The sequence below is a fragment of the Pseudonaja textilis genome, chromosome 4 (assembly GCF_049901715.1).
Source record: "Pseudonaja textilis isolate UNSWEBS1 chromosome 4, rPseTex1.2, whole genome shotgun sequence".
NCBI classification, from domain to species: Eukaryota; Metazoa; Chordata; class Lepidosauria; order Squamata; family Elapidae; genus Pseudonaja; species Pseudonaja textilis.
Window position 1 is genome coordinate 78,093,802 of NC_141993.1, and position 18,748 is coordinate 78,112,549.

Here is an 18,748-nt window from a genome sequence, read left to right on the forward strand (position 1 = left end):
AACTCATAACTTTGTGGTCCTTAGTGCTCTCTGAGCTTGGTTGTTTTCTTGCAGACGTTTCATTACCCAACTAGGTAACAACATCAGTACTAGCTGATACTGTCTCAAAGGTGCTTTTTCAAGAGGCAATTCAACTTTCTGATTTTTCTTTGAAGACATTTCGCTTCTCATCCAGGAAGCTTCTTGAAAATTGAAGAAACTTCTTGGATGAAAAGCGAAAGACCTTCAAAGAAAAACTAGAAAGCCCAGCTGCCTCTTGAAAAAGCAGCTTTGGGACAACCATGACCTGGATGACTGAGAATCTCCATAGATATTTAGCTAGAACTGTATTGATGGTGTTACGTAGAGCATCAAGGATCCCACAGTTAACCTGAGCTACAAGTTTTGTATTCTGTTGGTAGTTCATAACTTTTGTGATTCCTCAAATGTAGGCACTCTAAAATGTCAGTGTGCCTCTTGGGATGAAAACTAACCTCATCTTATTTTTATCTCCCAAGGTGTCAAACATTCAAGCTAGAACAGTTTCACTCACTTGGTCTCCTCCAAATGGTCTTTCAAGTGAAGATAGACTCAGCAATGGTTTGCCTTATACTTGTACTTACGAAGTTGCCTTATCTGACAAAGGAAGGGATGGAAAATACAAAACAATCTACAGGTAAAATTCTGGATGTGCACAACGTTACATGTCATGTTTTCTATTTGAAGCAGCAGGGCATAGAAGCAAATCCATTAGTGTTTTTCTAGAGTTGAGTACCATTTCACTGTCAAAAATATTTCCCATTTTTGTCATATCCTCCTCCTCTTCCGAGAGGTTTTTTTTCATGATGTTCACCAGCTGGAAAAGTTTCATGTGAAGTATCTAAATCTTTATCTGTTGTGTGCCAAACTGAAATATTGGGATCCTTGTTGACCTAACTATAGTTCATTTCACCTAGAAGGAGGGGAAAAAATAACCATAGGAAAGAAATGTATAGAACTACCCATTGGCTCTGAAAGCTGTTCCAAAAACTGGATGTCACTGCATTGTAATAAAAAGTCCTAAAACTTAAGCAGATCGATCTAGCTTATCCTGTTTCTGCTAGACAGGTAGTCCTTGATTTATAACCAAAAATTGGAACTAGAGTTTCCATTACTAAGCAAGGTAGTTGTTAAGTCAGTTGTGCCTGATTTTACAACCTTTTTTGCCACAGCTGGTAAGTGAATCACTGCTGTTTTTAAATGGAACACATAGTCTTTACGCAAATTCAGCTTTCTGTATTCATTTTGCTTGTTTGAAGCTGGTAAGGAAGGATGCAAATTGGGGATTACAATGCAACCATTGTAAATACATGCGCGTTGCGCTGTGCCCAAACTCTGATCACATGACCATGAGAATGCTACCAGCATTGTAAGTGCAAGGATTGGTCATAAGTCAGTTTTTTCAGTGCCATTGTAACTTTGAACAGTTGCTAAACAAATCGTTGTAATTTTGTAAATTACATAGTACATTATTTCAGTACAATGTTGCTGATTTACATAGTGCATTATTTCAATACAATGTTGCTGATTTAAAAGTTCACTAGACCAACACTGTATTGTTACCTTATGTTGTTTGTACATATTGAAAAGTGAAAAAGAACAAACAAGTTTGACAATGAGTAGAATACCAATAGGTGAAAAAAGAGGGGAAATCTATTAGATTTCTATCTCCCTCCTTTTGTGAATCTGTTTATTACAATATTAATAAATGCTTAGATCTATTAGAAACCAAAATGATTATATTTACCATTCTCTGTGATCTATGCATGCAAATTTTTGTTTACATTTGGTTAGGGTTAGGGTTAAACTTCTGTTGTGAATATTTGTTAATTTTCCCATCATTGCATGTTCCCAATCAGATATTGTTGGGATTATATTTTCCTTTTGGTATTTGGCAAAATTTATTCTTATTACTGAGGTCGTGTATATAATTTGAATATGTTGGGTAGGATCTTAATATATAGGGCATATTTGCTGAATAATTCAGTACCATACTTTAAATTTTGTTTGTTACAACTCTGTCTCTTTTCCAGTGGAGAAGAATTGGAATACAAATTGAAAGATCTTAGGCCTGCAACAGAATATCACGTCAGGTGAGACTGTGTAATTTTATACATTCCATTCTAGATATCATAATAGACGTTCTGAAATTGATAGGTTTTGGCAAATGCTGACAAAAGTAACAATGCCATGAATGTTTTAAAATAAGCATGTTTTTTCACTTTGGGGATTTAGCCAAATGAATGCTGACAAATGTCCCAAACTGACTATCAGCTTTCAACTGTGTGTCATGAAGGTTTTTGTTTTTTTTTAGCTGTTCACAAAATTTTCTAAGCTTGTCAACATTCACAAGGCTTAACAGAGCATATAACCTTTTTGGAACATGGTAGTAAAGTAGATAAATTAAGGCTGTGAAAATCTCGTTTAAATTACATTGGACAAAAACAAGTGATTCTCTTTGCCATTTGTCCATTTTTTTTCATTTCTGATGATTCCTAAATCTCACATTAAATTTTTAGTATGGGTGTTTACATCATTCTCAGATGCATTACAAGAAAAATTGGCAACCTAAAGTCTCTATGCAGTCCTTGGCCTTATTCTGGCCAGCTGAAGCAACCCTGATTATTATTTTTTGTTTATTTATTTAATTTATTAATTTATTAAATTTATAACATATTAATTTATCATTATTTTTCTATTAACTTAACTTTCCTTAACTTCCCATCATCTCCAACTCTGCAATCTCAAAGAAAATGTCTTTAAAAGTCTGGATAACTTTTCAAGCTTTTTAAAGATTTTCTTCCCGACTTGAAGAAAAGGGAGTTTTCTCTCTGTGTCCTGAATGCTTTTGCATCTAAGCATGCTGGAAGGATAGTTTATTCCTGACAAACAGAAAGAGTTCATCAGTATTATTAGGAAATAAGAATAAAGTCATTAGAATCAATTTTACTTGATGGCTTTCTAAAAACAGAAGCAATCATTCAGTTTCTCTTTGTAAGATGCTGAACAAGAACGACATTTTGTATCTATGACCAGGAAATAATTCAACTTGTTCACATTTGAATAGTGGCTTAATCATGCCAGTCATTTCAGGAGGGTGAAAGAAAGAAATAGAAAGTCTTCTATGGAACATTCATTATAGATAAACATGCAGAGTGAATAATCACAGAGGCTTAGAATTATGGGACAGATCTATGACTATTTCTTCTGCTTCCATATCCGTCATCAGATGATCATGTTGGCGATCCTATTTTTATCAATAGCCGCACGAAAAAGTGCTGTTGAGTTTTGTCCAAACCAGTCCCTAGATCTAGACTTAGACTCAGTTAAATTAAGAGGACGTAAATTTGTAAACATCTTAGCCCCCATTGATTTCTATTGACTACTCTAAATAGAATGCCAGACTGAAGAACAGATTTCTGAATTTCTCTTTATAATCAGAAACCCCTTCCAACTGCAAACAGTCATCCAAACCTAGGAATATATTCTTGTATTATAAAAAGAAATTTACATTAAGCCCATCACCTTAACAAAGATTATTTCAACTCCTGTTCTTCCTTCTGAGAAAGATTGCTGCTTTATTTTATTTATTTATTTTTTGTTTCATATCTTATTTCATTTCGTATTCATATATCAGTGATAAAGGTGGTTGTCAGATATAATAAAAAAGTGGGCTCCCATCCAAACATTAACCAAGGAAAATCCTGTTTAACTTGTGAGACCAGCCAAATACTGCCATCTGCTGAAGTTATTTTGGTTTTTTTTTTATGAAGTTATCCAGCAGATAAAATAATTTTATTATTATCCTAAATTATAAAAATGAAGTTTATATCAAGGCAAACCATTAAACTACACAAAGATCAGAATGTTATTTTAGGTCTAGATTGTAGTCATTAAAAATTGGATATTGTTTTACAGGGATAAAATGTTCTGGGAAATATATCTTTATCTTTTGTTCCAATGCAACTAAGCAGGCTATTCATATCTATCATAAGTAACTTCCTTCTGTAATTAGGTGTCCTATTTCTTCCCAAGGTGATATCAATGATCCTTTTTTCAAAAACTGCAATTTTCTATATGGTTTCTAGAGAAGCATTGACATTTATTTATTTTACCTGCATAGACTCTGGGAAAAATTCAGTCCAGTGACTATAGTCCAAAGAGGATTTTTTTTTCCCCTCAAAAATTCTAGGCTATGGAGCGTTTTGGACAACCTCTCTTAAACTGTTGTTACAGGAAGATTTGAGTTGTATATTATTCTTTTGCAGGACAATCTTAACCTTTCTAGGTCTTGTTTGCAAACACTAATCCAATCATAATACCTAATATTAGTCATCTTTAGGACCATCCTGATAAAGTAGATCAATATTCCATCCATACTAAGAAAGTCTGAGAGTAAATCGGAGCCTAACTCATAGGTGGTGCGGTTTGGTACCCAAAGCCACAGTCAACATCAGAATACACAAAACTTCCAATTCTAGCACTATCCATTCTATTTACCATATACAGTCATGTATAATTCCATTCATTTATACAGATAAGCTGACCTTGAAGTTTGTTACCAAATTATAAATGTGCCACACGAACACAAAATGTTCTTACATTTAAATTTTCACAAGTGGCTTGTCCATGAGTAATACACAATATTATGCGTAAAAATTTTTAAGGATTGACTTATCTGTATATGGGTGATGTGGTGGCTTAGCTCAGGGCTGCCAAACTCATGGCCCGTGGGCTCGATGCATCTCATGCTGGCCACACCCACACCCAGTTTAGCAAAGGGGAAAAAAGTCCCAATACTTCATGTGATGCCACCATGATGATGTGGTGGGCTTAGCTTTTAAGATACTGGAAGCCCAGGTTTGAGACCTGAGCACCACACGATGGGTGAGTTCCCATTCTTGCCCTAGCTCTTGCCAGCCTAGCAGCTCAAAAGCATGCAAGTGTGATAAATAGGTGCTGCTTCAGAAAGATTACATGGGTTCCCTAGGCTGAGAATTGGAGATGAGCATTGCCCCCTTGATTTGGTCATGATTGGGCAGGGGGAAATCTTTAAACCTTTATCTGCAGATGTGCTTATCTGTAAGGATACACCAGTACATGGTAAACTAAACCAGTTTGGGGCGGGGAGGTGCATTTGTGGCACCAAAAATTATCAGCTTATTTACAAACATGTATGATATTATTATAATTTGGTTTTTGTTTTATTTTATTTCTTTTATACAAAAAAACCTGTCAATTAAAATAAAATAAAAACTAAGACAAAGATCATAAAACTCAACAAAAGCAGCAAGGAAAACATGGCAAATCATCTACAAACATTTCACCTATATGGCAAATATTCAGCAATATCACAAGATAAATCAGAAGAGAAAATCAGAGCCCTCACATTTTTTTTACATAAGCATCAGAGAAAATCTGACTTCCATTATTTCAAATACATATCTTGTTTTATCCAGGGAACTTGAAATAGAATATTTTGATGAAACGATTTCAGTCTTAAATCCAATGAAAAATTTAACATTGTTTAAAATATGCAACCACAGGTGTGAAATGAGTTCAACTTTTAAAACATTTAATGTTTGATACAAATAGGATATGGGTTTGTTTTCAAAAATGAGCTCAATTGGAAATAAAAAAAATCTTAGGACCTTAAAAGCAATTAAGGCATCTGGTCCGCATTGAGTTGTCAAGACAGGACACTTGAGTTGATTTTATTGCTACTCTTGTTAATTAGGCAAACAACATTATATGTGAGATTAAGAGAGAGCCTTGAAATCACAATTACAGAGCAAAATGATTATTCTGGATTCCACCCATAACATTTTGTCCTCTATTTTTAACATTAAATATGTAAAAGTCTCATAATAAAAATCTAATCTACCATCCCAAAGTCTAGCTGCTAACAATACCAGAAATAAAAGGCCTTTTTATTACATTTTGACTCAAGTAAATATCATGATTTTAGTGGAAATAAGTAATAATAATAATGTGTCCCACAAAGGACAGTCATCTACATTTCAATGCGTAATGCTATTTTTTGAAATATTAACCCTCATAGGGTTAGACTTAGAATAACCTTGTCACTTTGAATGTACACTAATCGCCTTACATTAAAATGAAATTATGTTCCATACAGCTGTCAGAGGGTTGTATGAAAACTGCAAGGCATTGTAAGTCCTGTTGCAAGCCTTATTTTTAATGTTAAAGAATGCCACAATTCTTGCTTCTTCTGACAATTTCTGATTCATTGTTCAGGTTCTCATAGGAGTGAGATCCAGAGAGGGTGGAATGGGGGGAACTATTCAAAAGCACAAGGACAGAAAAGATCCTTAGACGTTTTCAGCTCAGCCATGGGGTTAGGTCGGGATAGTGGCATCGCCATTTGAAAAATAAAACTAAATTTAGCTGGACTCGGAGTTGGCAGGGCGTTTGTCTAGACTTGAATGCAGTTAATTTTATGTACTCTGGAAGATTCTTTTTTGGAAACTGAGTAATAACCCTTAAGCATTGGAGCTGGTATCTTTTTTTCCCAGTGGTGCCACAATCCTTTCCGAGCAATATCTGCACAATATAGTTCTTCTTCCCTTCAATCTGTTGCATAATACTGGTTTTTTTTTTCAATCTGACCTATCCTGACATCTTTATTTCATTTATTTAAAACATTTCTATCCTGTTTCCTTACAACTACAATGACCTGGTTATCCAGTTCTTTTCTTGTCTAATCACTTTCCATGAAGTTCAGTCTAATTAAACATTTTTGCCCGTGGATAATTTAGAGGTTTGATTAGGGCCATATACAGAGTATGAATGATTAAACTATACCTCCAGATGGGGGAAATTTATAAATGAATGAATTTGTTCTAATTCTCACCAATGTTTCATATTTGGAGGCACAATAAGAGCTTAAGGTGCGAATGAGGACCCTGAAGTTGCCTGTTTCTGCTAAAACTCCTCCAGACATTGTGTAGGAATTAAAATGTTGCTGCTACAGTAGGGGAGCAGGGGAGCTTATTAAATCATGAGTAATAATATTAAATACATTAATTCATAATTAAATGCACCAATCCCTTTAAAAAACTCACAAATTGTGTTTATATTGTGCTCTTCTATGGACTTTCCAGTGATCTGCTGTCCAGATAGATTTGCAATCAGCATTACTTAGCTTCTGTGAGAGTGCTGCGCTTGGTTATTGTAGGTCAGCCCTCTCTAGCCTTTTGTCCTTCAAAGGTGTTGCAAAGTCTGGAAATTACAATCCAAATAAATTTGGAGGGCACAAGAGTGAAACCACCTATATTAGAATATTTAATTTTGACTTTCACAAACATCCATCTAAAAAGGAAGGTGTTGGGAAAATCCTACAGTTTGACAAAAAGAATACGGCTCTCTGGCAGGGTAAAGGTTAAGGTTCCCCTCGCACATATGTGGTAGTTGTTTACAGCTCTAGGGGGCGGTGTTCATCTCCATTACAAATCCAAAGAGCCAGGGCTGTCTGAAGATGTCTCCGTGGTCATGTGACCAGCATGACTAAATGCCGAAGGTGCACAGAAATCTCTATTTTTCTATTTGCATTTTTTACATGCTTTTGAACTGCTAGGTTAGCAGAAGCTGGGACAAGTAACGGGAGCTCACTCCGTTACGCAGTGCTAGGAATTTGAACTGCCAAACTGCTGACCTTTCTGATCAACAAGCTCAGCGTCTTAGCCACTGAGCTACTGCATCCCATTGCAGAGTACTTCCAGATAAAAACTTTGATTTTAGGCTTCAGAAATCAGAATCCATATGATTCTGTGCTGTGGGCTGGGTTTGGCAGCTGAACCAGTTTATTTCCACTTCATTTGAGAGGAAAGCAAAATTAATTGTTCCTCCCCAAAATTGCCACTCTGTGAATCTTGGGACTGGTCTGTTTCCCTGTTTGCAAGAACTCTTGTTTCACCCTTTCAAGTAGAAAAACATTTGTTATGAAAAAGTAAAAATATGAATAATGGTACTGGTAGTCCTTGAGTTATGATCTTAATGGAGCCCACCCATCACGGTTGTAATGCATGACGGTTGTAAAGCTACATTTTTGTCCTAACTTGCCATTAAGAAAATCCCCACTGCTGTTAAATGAACACCACAGTCATTAAGCATACCCCTGGCTCGCTATTGACACAGTTTTGCTGCAAACTGGAAGTAAATGCCAGTGTTCAGTAAAACCAACCCAAAACATAGTCACGTGCAAGTGATCCGACTGCTGAGTGGTTGAAGTGAGGTCACATGACCTCCATCAGAACTTTGAGTCCAGGTTGTAAGTAACTCCATGGTAAGTCCGTTGGAAAGTTGAATGGTTGCTAAGTGACCAGTTATAAGTCAAGGACTACCTGCATAGGAGATTTATTTCACTCTTGTGTTGGAGTAACATACTTGATGCTCCAGAATATACAGCTGATGAGGGCAGTGCAAATATGTAATTGAATTAGAAATAGAAGGTGCCATTTACTTCATCAAGTCCACCCCTGGTACTCTAAATGATATTCCATGGTCCTTATTCTAAGCCAGGGGTATCAAACTCAAGACCCGGGGGCCAGATCCGGCCCACGGGTGCTTAGATCTGATCCACTTAGATCTGATCCACCAGCCTTGGAAACAGTGAAGGACCAGCCCATGGTGTCTCTGACAGCAAAAAATGGAGCTCAGGAGGGCCGCACGCTCTGTTTTTGCTGGCAGAGGGTTGCAGAAGGCCATCACGGCTGAAAACAGAGCTTGGGAGCCTGTTTTCACTGGCAGAGTGCTTGGGCCACCACAAGTCCCCCAACATGAGTGATGTTGAGCTGGCCACACACACCCCAGCACCCACAAATTCAAACACAACCCTGATGCAGCCCTCAATGAAATCAAGTTTGACACCCCTGTTCTAAGCAAATTAAGATGAGCATTTTCAAACTACTTTTGATGGATTGAGAAATGTCATGAAACTCACCCAATTAAATCAACAATAACAAGCGTGTTTCTTAAACTTCGTTCCATTTTTCAGGATACATGCTATGTACAATTCCGTGAAAGGATCTTGCTCAGAACCTGTCAGTTTCATCACCCGTAGTTGTGCTCCAGAATGTCCTTTTCCACCAAGACCTTCGCATAGGACCAAAAATTCCTTGACTTTGCAATGGAAGGTAAATCTTCTGAGGAAAATCTTCTCTCTTCTGAAACTCTTCAGATTTCCATTCTCTTCTCCTTAATCCCCAGGTAGTTAAAATTGATGGTTGGGGGTGTATCACTCCACCATACCTTGAAGGTGTGAAGCTAGGAAACACTCTTTCACGTTTCTCTGCATGTGAACATACGTTGTGTCTGTGTGTTTAAAAAAAATATTAATGAACTCTTTTTCATTGCATCCAAACAAGGCACTTTGAAAGGATGAAGTTCTTTTAGGTGGGAAAGCCATTATCTTGGCCTTACAGCTATCACAAAAACTGAGACTTGATAATTATTATTCTTTCTTAAATTTTTACACCATTCAACTTCTAGTTCCCCTGGCTGATTCACAAATAAAAACACAAATATAATGTTTGATTGATTCTGCAATACAGATAATCCTCAGTTTACAATCACAACTGAGCCCCAAATAAAAGAATACAATAATTTTTAAAGAAACAAAAGATGACAAAAAGCAGATATGGCAAGAACAAGAAACAAACCCATACTACCCAAGAGGGACTTTAATTACCCTTGTTGAAGGCCTCAATTTATTCTCTCAACTTTTCTGGATGTTAAAAGCCAGAGGAAGATGGAAAGAGAGTGGCTGGAACCTCAGAATAAATGGTTTTTCTTCTATTGAATTACAGGTTTCCTTTCAAGGCAGAGAGAATTGTCAGCAATTGAGCTTGGAGGAAATGCCTAGTTTCCAACATTATAAGGCTTGCTTTTAAATCTTAAGGGAATTTTAACCCTCTTTTAGTTAGGAACTGGCTAGATTATTTCATACAACTTTATGGATCTTTTTCAAAGAGCTGTTTTCAGCCTTAACCCTGAGCTATCTTAGATCTTAACAACTGATTCTCATCTTAAAAATTAGTAGGAATGTTGCTACTACTAGCATATATAATACAACCTTTTTATTTTTGTTTTTTTAAAAAAACCAATATGGTATTTCCTATAGTTGAGATCCTGTTTTCCCTTTCATGGCACTGCCACCTATCTAAGCTTCCTGTTGTGGAATTTTCTGGTCTTTCTCTCTCTCTCCCTCTCCCTCCCTCTCTCTCTCTCTCTCTCTCTTGGAATAACATTTATTACATGATCTTCTCCAACCTTCCGTTGTGTTTATTTACACAGGCCCCAATTGACAATGGTTCAAGAATCACCAGCTATCTTTTAGAGTGGGATGAAGTAAGTGACAATTATTTTAGAAAAACAACAACAACCTTTTGTCCTTTATCTTAAATTGTTTCTACATGCTTTAACCAAATACAGGGGAATGAGAATGTGGGGGAAAAAATGGTTCCATTGGTTTGTTTATTCATTATTTAAAAATAATGAGCGTTTCTGGATATTTTTACAAATACTGTCCTTCCAAATTTGTCTCTTTCAAGGCTCTTAATTTTGGGTGTGGGGGTAGGATTAATCTTTCCTTTTCACTCCCTTCGCCATGTTATCAAACAGGTAACTGACTTGCTGTCAAATCAGATTTTCAAAAACAGTCTGACACATAACCACATTTCTGTGGGAGTCAGATGCCCCTAAATCGTTTGTCTGCAAAGTCTTATTTGTAAAAGAATACATTTCAAGTATAAAATTTACATTTCCCTAATACAAAATAGGCCTCGACTTATAACCACCATTGAGCCCCGCAATTTTGGTCATAAGTCATTACTGTCGTAGGTCAAGTTACTAAATGACTGGACTCCATTTTATGACTGTTTTTATGATGGCTGTTCAGCGAGCCACCGTGGCTGTTCAGCAAATCGCCCATTCATTAAGTGGATTAGATGGTAGTAAGTCTAAATTTAATGGTCACATCTTGCTATTTGGGGCTGGAAAATTGCAAAAAAAGTCACAAAATCTGATCACCTGGCTTCAGGATGCTGCAGTTGGTTGAAAATGCAGTTAGGTGACTGAAGAGGTGATGCTGCAGTTGCACCTGGTTTTGCATATCTTTTTTTCAACTCAGTTATAACAATACAAGAAAAGGACAAACAAGGAAAACCAAATGCATGATCCATCAGCTACAAGAGTATAGTGAAATTTTATAGATCAATATGAGAAATTTCTGATGATACTTTTGATAAAAGAAAAAATAGTTTTGGAAGCAGAGTTTTAAATTTATTAGTTACAATCAACTTATTAATTACAATTACAGTAATTTTATCCTGCTTCCAGATTATAAATCCCTTCCCATCCATCTTCCTTTTCCTAAAGTTTCTCTCTTTCTCTGATAACTAAGCTAGAGAAATAGCTCTGGTTGTATACATGTAGAGATGATCCTCGACTTACAACAATTCATTTAGTGACCATCCAGAAAAGTGGCTTATTACCATTTGTCACACTTAAGGCTGTATTCCCATGGTCATGTGATCAACATTCAGATTGACGCACCTTTATGACGGTTGCAGTGTCCTGGGGTCACGTGATCACCTATTTTGTGGCCTTCTTGTAAGCAAAGTCAGTGAGGAAATCAGATTCACTTAACAACCATGTTACTAGCTTGACAATTGCAGTGATTCACTTAACAATGTAAGAAAGGTTGTAAGATTCACTTAACAAATGTTTCACTTAGCAACAGAAACATTGGGCTCAGTGACGGTCATAAGTATGAGTCAATAGGTGTGTTTAAATGGTTTCTTTCTTCTTCTTTTTAACAACCCACAACTTTCCCCTCACATTTACAACTAGCTCCTTCATAATTCTAAATATATCTTATGCACACAATTATAGATAATCTTGTCCAGGAAATATTTCCAGGCAAGATATGTCTAAATGTGAGAGAGAAGTGAATTAGTACAGTAGTTTGTTTCTTCAACAGATGCTTTCGTTTGCATAAACTCCGCAGAATTGCTCTGTTTTTCTCCAGCAGTGTTAAAGCACAACTGATATATTTTCATAGCGCGAGTAGGCTAGTCCCAGGGCTGCTGACCTTAAGACAATAATAAGTATTGTGAAATTTAGGAACGTAGGAGAGAGGATTTGCCTGACCTTTGGTAAATTAGCATTAGTGTTTCTTTCCCCCTCTGTAGAAAAGAGGGGGCAGTGCTTTGCAAAACCGTTCTCTGTTTATGTGGGACATGAACTGGGGGGGGGGGGGAAGGAGGGAGAGAAATGAGAAATAGCTTAGGATTCCAAGAAATCAGTAAGTCAAATGAATCACTTGTCTTTGCTTCATGCCCAAAATCCCAGCTTGCTTGAGAATTTCCAAGCGATCAATGCCTACATTAATTAGAAATGACAGCGAACCTCTGGTGTCATTGGCAGTGGGGTATGAAATATGACACTTTGTGAAACCATTGAAATGGCTCCAATCTGAATTTAGCTCAGGAACATGAAAATGTCAAATTTGGTAAGAAATTTCTGGGCGTATGTGAAGGATAATCTTAGAATCTGAATAATTTGAGCAGCAGCACCCAAAGGTTATTCAGAACATTTCTTTAAGATGTTTTTGTATATAAAATGTTAGCCTGTTTTTCGAACAAGTTCTGAGTTGCTTAAATTTGACAATAGTCCTAATTGTCTAATGCAAGAGGTCAGAAGGGATTTATTGGAGAAATAGCATTTCCTTTCAAACCTTTGGTGGTTGCGGAAAATGTTGCAATCGGGGAGAATACTATTAAGCGACTAAAATCTGGCCACAAATATTTCTTAATGTTTCTTGGAAGGACTAATTGCAAAAGTACTGAGACAGAATGGAAAAATGGAGTGAAGGGATACCAAAACCATCTCCAGTTTCCTTGAATCTGAGTCTTTATCCTTCGGTGACCCTAGTTCCCACATGCTTGTTCAACAATTGAGATAACTGTAAGATGCCATGAGTTTGTGCCTGGAAAATGGATTCTCACCACTGTAATTCTAATGGTATCTAATGTTGTGTCTGGCATAATGCTTTTTGCAATATTGGACTATCGTGGTATGTGTCACCCAAGAAGAGAAAAGCACAGAATTGGCCCTCCCACCTGCCTCTGCACTTTTCTCTTCTTTCTCCTCTCAGCTGATTGGCAGGCTTCATCTGGTGTGTGGAAAGTTGTGCATGCGCGTTAGGTGCGTGCACATCAGGTGTGTGGATGCCTGTGCACGATGACCAAACTGGTAGTGGAACAGGTAAGATCCCACTGTTGCCACTGGGTATCTGCACCTCACTCTCGGCGAATCACTGTAAAGATATTCTTGTGGTTAAAAAGTGTTGCCAAGGTTAGAAAGCCGAGATTAGTAGTTGAATGGAACTGTCCAGGAAGAGTGTGTATCTTACTGTGAAGATGAGTAGACAATGAACTGTTTCTTCTGTCCAGTCAGAAGAAACTACTCTTTGCTTTGTGGGGGGAAAAGAAAGAAATTGAAAGAGCAATCTCATAGAACTCACACCTTTGTCTTTCAGGGGAAAAGGAGTAATGTTTTCAGAGAATGTTACTTTGGGAACCAAAAACATTACAAGGTGACAAAGCTGTGTCCTGCTGTGGGTTACACATTCCGATTAGCAGCTCAGAACGAAATAGGCATAAGGTAAGTCCTGGTGCCTGATTGATAACATGCTTCAGCCATCAGTCAAGCTGTTTCTAAAAGCCAAACTCAGTTGAGAAATAAAAGCTTGGCTGGAGAACACAAAAGATCCATTTATTCCAACATCCTGTTTCTCACAGAGGCCAATCAGATGCCGTTCAGTGTTGTTTCAGCGGAGAGATTTTTCCATTTCAGAGAGTCTGGTTGCTTGCTTAAAACAGAAATGCAAATGGATACACATTGAAGCCTAGTACTACGAAAGAGCATCAAATAGACATCAGTCTGGATTATAAAGAGAAACAAAACTCAGTCCAACTTCCAGGAACTACTACTTCAATAGTGGAAAGCAAAATCTTGACAGAAATAGTGACAGATGAAAAAGGCTGTCAAAAATATCCAACTCTTGTATCTAATATCATTTAGAACATGGGTCTTCAAACTTGACAACTTTAAGACTTGTGGACTTCAGCTCCCAGAATTCCTAAGCTAACATGACTGGAGGAGAAATTCTGGGAGTTGAAGTCCACAAGTCTTAAAGTTTTCAAGTTTGAGAACCCCTGATTTAGAACATGAATCTAGAAATCACTAATGATCAAGGAATGAGATCATGTCAGTATTTTGGATCTCAGATCTCCCTGATCAATCCCTGATCTCCAGAATAAAAAATAAAGCCACCCCATGCTGAATTGAAGGATTTCAGAACTTAATCACCTTGTCTTTAATCTGCTAAGTATAGCTGAGAATCAATAGTATAATCTTGGCTTAAAGATGGAGAAGCTTCTGTTATGAAACACAACCAAGTTCTTCCTTTTTCAGAGAGAGGATGGAATTTAGCATTAACACGTGTCTTGCAAACAAAGAAAGGGCAGTTAAAATTACATCCTGCAGTTCCACAGTGTAAAGTTCCAAACTTTTACTAAAGAACATCCTTTCTCTCTTCCCCATCTCCCCTTCCCCCACTCTACAGTGGCTTTAGCCAAGAGGTTGTATGCTACACTTCAGGAAACATCCCTCAGATCCCTTCAGCACCAAGACTGGTCCGTGCTGGGGTAACGTGGATCACACTGCAATGGAACAAAGCAGAAGGTTGCACACCAGAAGAAGTGATTACCTACACTTTGGAGATTCAGGAGGAAGATAACGTAAGTTTTGAAATCCAAAATAACAGAGCAGAATAACATAGTTGGGAGGGATCTTGGATCTTCTACTCCAGGGGTGTCAAACACAAGGCCCACAGGCCAGATCCGGTGTGCGATGTGGTCAGATCCAGCCTGTGGAGCCCTCTTGGAAAATGTAAGGGGCCACCCCAGGTCACTTTGGCCCAGTCTACCCAATGTGAAGAAGAAACATTGGGCCAGTGTGGCTTCAGTTTGGTCTATCCAATGAGAAGATGAAACATGCCAACAGTTTGGGGAGTGGTATCAAGATGGCCATGACTACCCAGTCAGCCATGCTCACCCAGTTGGCCACACCCACCCAGTCAACCACAGCCCTGATGCGGCCCTCAATGAAATTGAGTTTGACACTCCTGTTCTAGTCCAACCCTTGCTTACACAGGAAACCCTATACTTCAGTTTAGTTTACTTTATTGTCATTGTACCTCATACCACAAAATTAAATACCACCTTCAGTGTACGTCATGACCATGAAAATAAACACAAATACACATCCTTCACATTCTATACATTGAGTAGAAAACCCCTGATATTGCATTAATATTGCACTATACAGTAGAATTCGATAGAGTTACTGCCCTGCGATAGAAGCTGTTTTTCAGCCTATTTTTCCTTGTTTTTATTATCCTGTACCATCTGCCAGATGGTAATAGTTCAAAAAATGGGTGTCCAGGATGAGATGGATCTTTGAGAATGTTTTGAACTTTCTTAAGGCAGCGGGAGCTATAAAGCTCTTCCAAAGAGGGGAGAGGGCAACCAATGATCTTCTGGGCAATGACGTTAACCCTCTGAAGTGCTTTCCTATCTGCCACGGTGCAATTGGCAAACCATACAGAGGTACAGTAAGTTAAGATACTCTCTATGGTGCAGCGGTAGAAGGTCACCGGCAGTTTTTCCTTCAGTTGTTTTCAGACAAGTCTCAAGTAGTATAATCTCTGCTGGGCTCTTTTGACCAGGGCTGCAATGTGAGCAGCCCAGGTGAGGTCCTCTTTTATGGTAACACTCAGAAACTTAAAACTTTGCTCCACTCGGTCTCCATTGATAAGCAAGGGCTGGATGTCTGATATTTTCCTTCTATAATACACTATAAGCTCCTTGATCTTATTGATGTTGAGGACCATGTTATTGTCTCCACACCACGAAAGCAACCAGTCCACCTCATCTCGGTAGGCAGACTCATCCCCCCTGGAGATGAGTCCCACCACTGTTGCATCATCTCCAAATTTAGTAATAGTATTACTAGCTTGAGTAGGAATGCAGTCATGCACATTTCAGACAAATGGTTGTCCAGTCTCTTCTTAAAAGTCTATAGTGACAGAGCCCCCGCAATTTCTGGAGACAAGCCGTTCCACTGATTAATTGTTCTCACTGTCAGTGAACTGATGATGATATCAAATTTAGGTAATGAAACATCTGCAAGAAAACAACCAAGTTCAGAGAGCACCAGTGACTCCTCACTTTTATACTGGCTCACACTTTGCTTTGCCTTCATAGAAAGTTAGCATTACACAGTGGTCATAATAATTCTGTCCCATGATCTAAATCAGGAGCGGGGGAACTATGTCCCTTTTATGACCTGTGGACTTCTCCCAGAATTCCTGAGCCAGCATGTTCCCCATCTCTACTCTAAATCCATAAATGCAGCTGAGCTGATAGCCATTTCTAAATATTCTTAACTCTCCTTAGTTTCCACTGGACCTTGCAATGTATCAACAGAGATTTTAAATTTCCCAATATTTCCTTGTGTTGGCAGCCGATGCACTTTGTTTCTGTTGAGTTTGCACAATGTGCTTCTGTAACACTAATGCACCCAAGGGAATGTAATGTCATCTCCTCAATTTCCTGTGCGAGAGCCAAGGGGGTCCTTCTGATATTTTTTTTTCCCCCCTGGACTGCAATCCTATCCTAATAAAGCTTATTGCAATAAATGAATCATAGAAGTTCTTAAATATCGAAAAGGCATTTTAAATGTCTGATGGAGTGTATAAAGAGTTCCTGATCTGTCCATCTCAAGGCGGCTCCTATGAGACATTTGTTCTTGGCAACTTTTCCAGTTGCACTCAAAGGGAAATTGCTACACCCCATCCAAGAACTTGGTTTTACATATATTGTTGGCATCTTGCCCCAACCTTTTATCCTGCATTGGGGAGCAGTGCCATACTTTAGTCTCATTTCCATACATGCTCGCACAGCAGCTCAGACTGTTGATGCATAAATAAAGAAAACATTGCATAGCTATTATTTTGCTCCCTCCCTAAAATGTTCTACCTTGCGTTATTACTTTTGGCAAAGCTCCTGAGTTTTATCAGCACGTACCTGGTAGATAGATAGGAAGTTACTACCATGTTTTCCCCAAAATACAACCCTGCTTTATAATTTTTTTTCCACCAAAAAATTCACCAGGTCTTATTTTCAGGGGATGTTATCTATTGACTAACCTCACTTGCACATGTCACTCCCGGCCTCCTTTTCGTTGTCAGAGGCCTTCGGGAACTTCTTCTGCAGCCAGCAAGACTTTCCTGAAGGCCTCTGCAGCGGATAACAAAGCTCCAGATCGATCCAGAGCTTTGCTATCAGCTACAGAGGCCTTCAGGAAAGCCTTGCCAGCCTTGCTGGCTGCAAAAGAAATGGGCTGGCAAGGCAGATGTTGGGGTGTACAAGGCCTGGCTACAATTGTCCAAAGGTAAATAGTAGGGCAGCTCTACTCTCCCATCCTCACTCTAGCTTAATTTTTACCCGTGCACTCGAGTGGGTGAAATTTTAATTAGGGGTTATTTTGGAGGTAGGGCTTATATTGGGTGCATGTGTAAAAAAAATCAAGCTAGGACTTACTTTCATGGACTTACTTTCAGGGAAACAGGGTACAAGAAGAACATTCCTTAACATAAGTAACCTGGTACTAAGTGTGCTGTGGTTTTTCTTTTTGACACAAGAGGGAGCCCCTTTTACAAAGTTAAAAACATTTAAGGGCTCTTGAAACTATTATTACAATAGGAATGCAATGAGGATTTAAATTCAATTTTTCTTTTTTAAATGGTAGTGAAACCAGCTCAGAAATTTCAGGTAAGAAATTTGGGAAATGTCAAGCTTTCATTGATGGTTCCCAATCTTAAATTTTCAATTGTTTAAGGTTTCGTCTTAAAAAAAAACTATAGTAAGGTACTGTATGAGTTGGCAACAGATAATCAAAGGTCCTTCTCAGCTCATAATTATAATGATGTAGATTAGGTTCTGGGGGCGATGACAGGTAATCTAGAACATAGATAGCATCATTCTCTGCAAAATTCCAAGGGAGAGGATTAATTTGCAAATAATGGCAAATTCCACAATAGAAGGGGCAAATATTTCATGCCCCAGCTGGAGTGGTATATTATTGCTTGATGTATAACACTGTGGGTGATATTCCTGAATTTATTTTTGCTTGCTATTGCTCTTTAACTGGTAACTTAATTTGTCTTTTAGGATAATGCATTTCATCCAAGGTACACTGGAGAAGACCGAACCTGTACTGTGAAGAATCTTAAAAGAAGCACACAATACAAATTCAGGGTAAATTTCTTTCTCTTTCACTTTCATTTTCATTGTCCTGTCCAGCATAAGGGTTTATACTACTGTCTCATACATGTTTATTATTAGAAAGAGTTTATGGGTAGGCCTCAAGTTACAACCATTAGTTTAGCAAATGTTCGAAGTTACAATAGCATTGTTTTATCTCGCAAGGAAGTACATGCAGAAATGTACGTATCTTGTTTACTTTTAAATAACAATCCCATGCCACATGTTTTCAATATTCAATTATTCACTATTCAACGCCACTGACGATGCTGCTGTCCTTCAAAGTGACCTTGATTATGTGTCTGAATGGTCAAACA

General features: G+C 38.0%; 1 protein-coding gene across 1 annotated transcript in view; it reads left to right on the forward strand.

Moving 5' to 3' along the window:
• Positions 1–18,748, forward strand: part of FNDC3B (fibronectin type III domain containing 3B) — a 298,122-nt gene that overhangs the window by 216,540 nt on the left and 62,834 nt on the right. Inside the window, exons 8-14 of the mRNA XM_026705754.2 lie at positions 498–655; positions 2,052–2,111; positions 9,035–9,173; positions 10,333–10,386; positions 13,580–13,704; positions 14,669–14,843; positions 18,339–18,425. Of these exons, the coding sequence (XP_026561539.2) occupies positions 498–655; positions 2,052–2,111; positions 9,035–9,173; positions 10,333–10,386; positions 13,580–13,704; positions 14,669–14,843; positions 18,339–18,425 (798 nt within the window). The remainder of the gene's footprint in view (positions 1–497; positions 656–2,051; positions 2,112–9,034; positions 9,174–10,332; positions 10,387–13,579; positions 13,705–14,668; positions 14,844–18,338; positions 18,426–18,748) is intronic.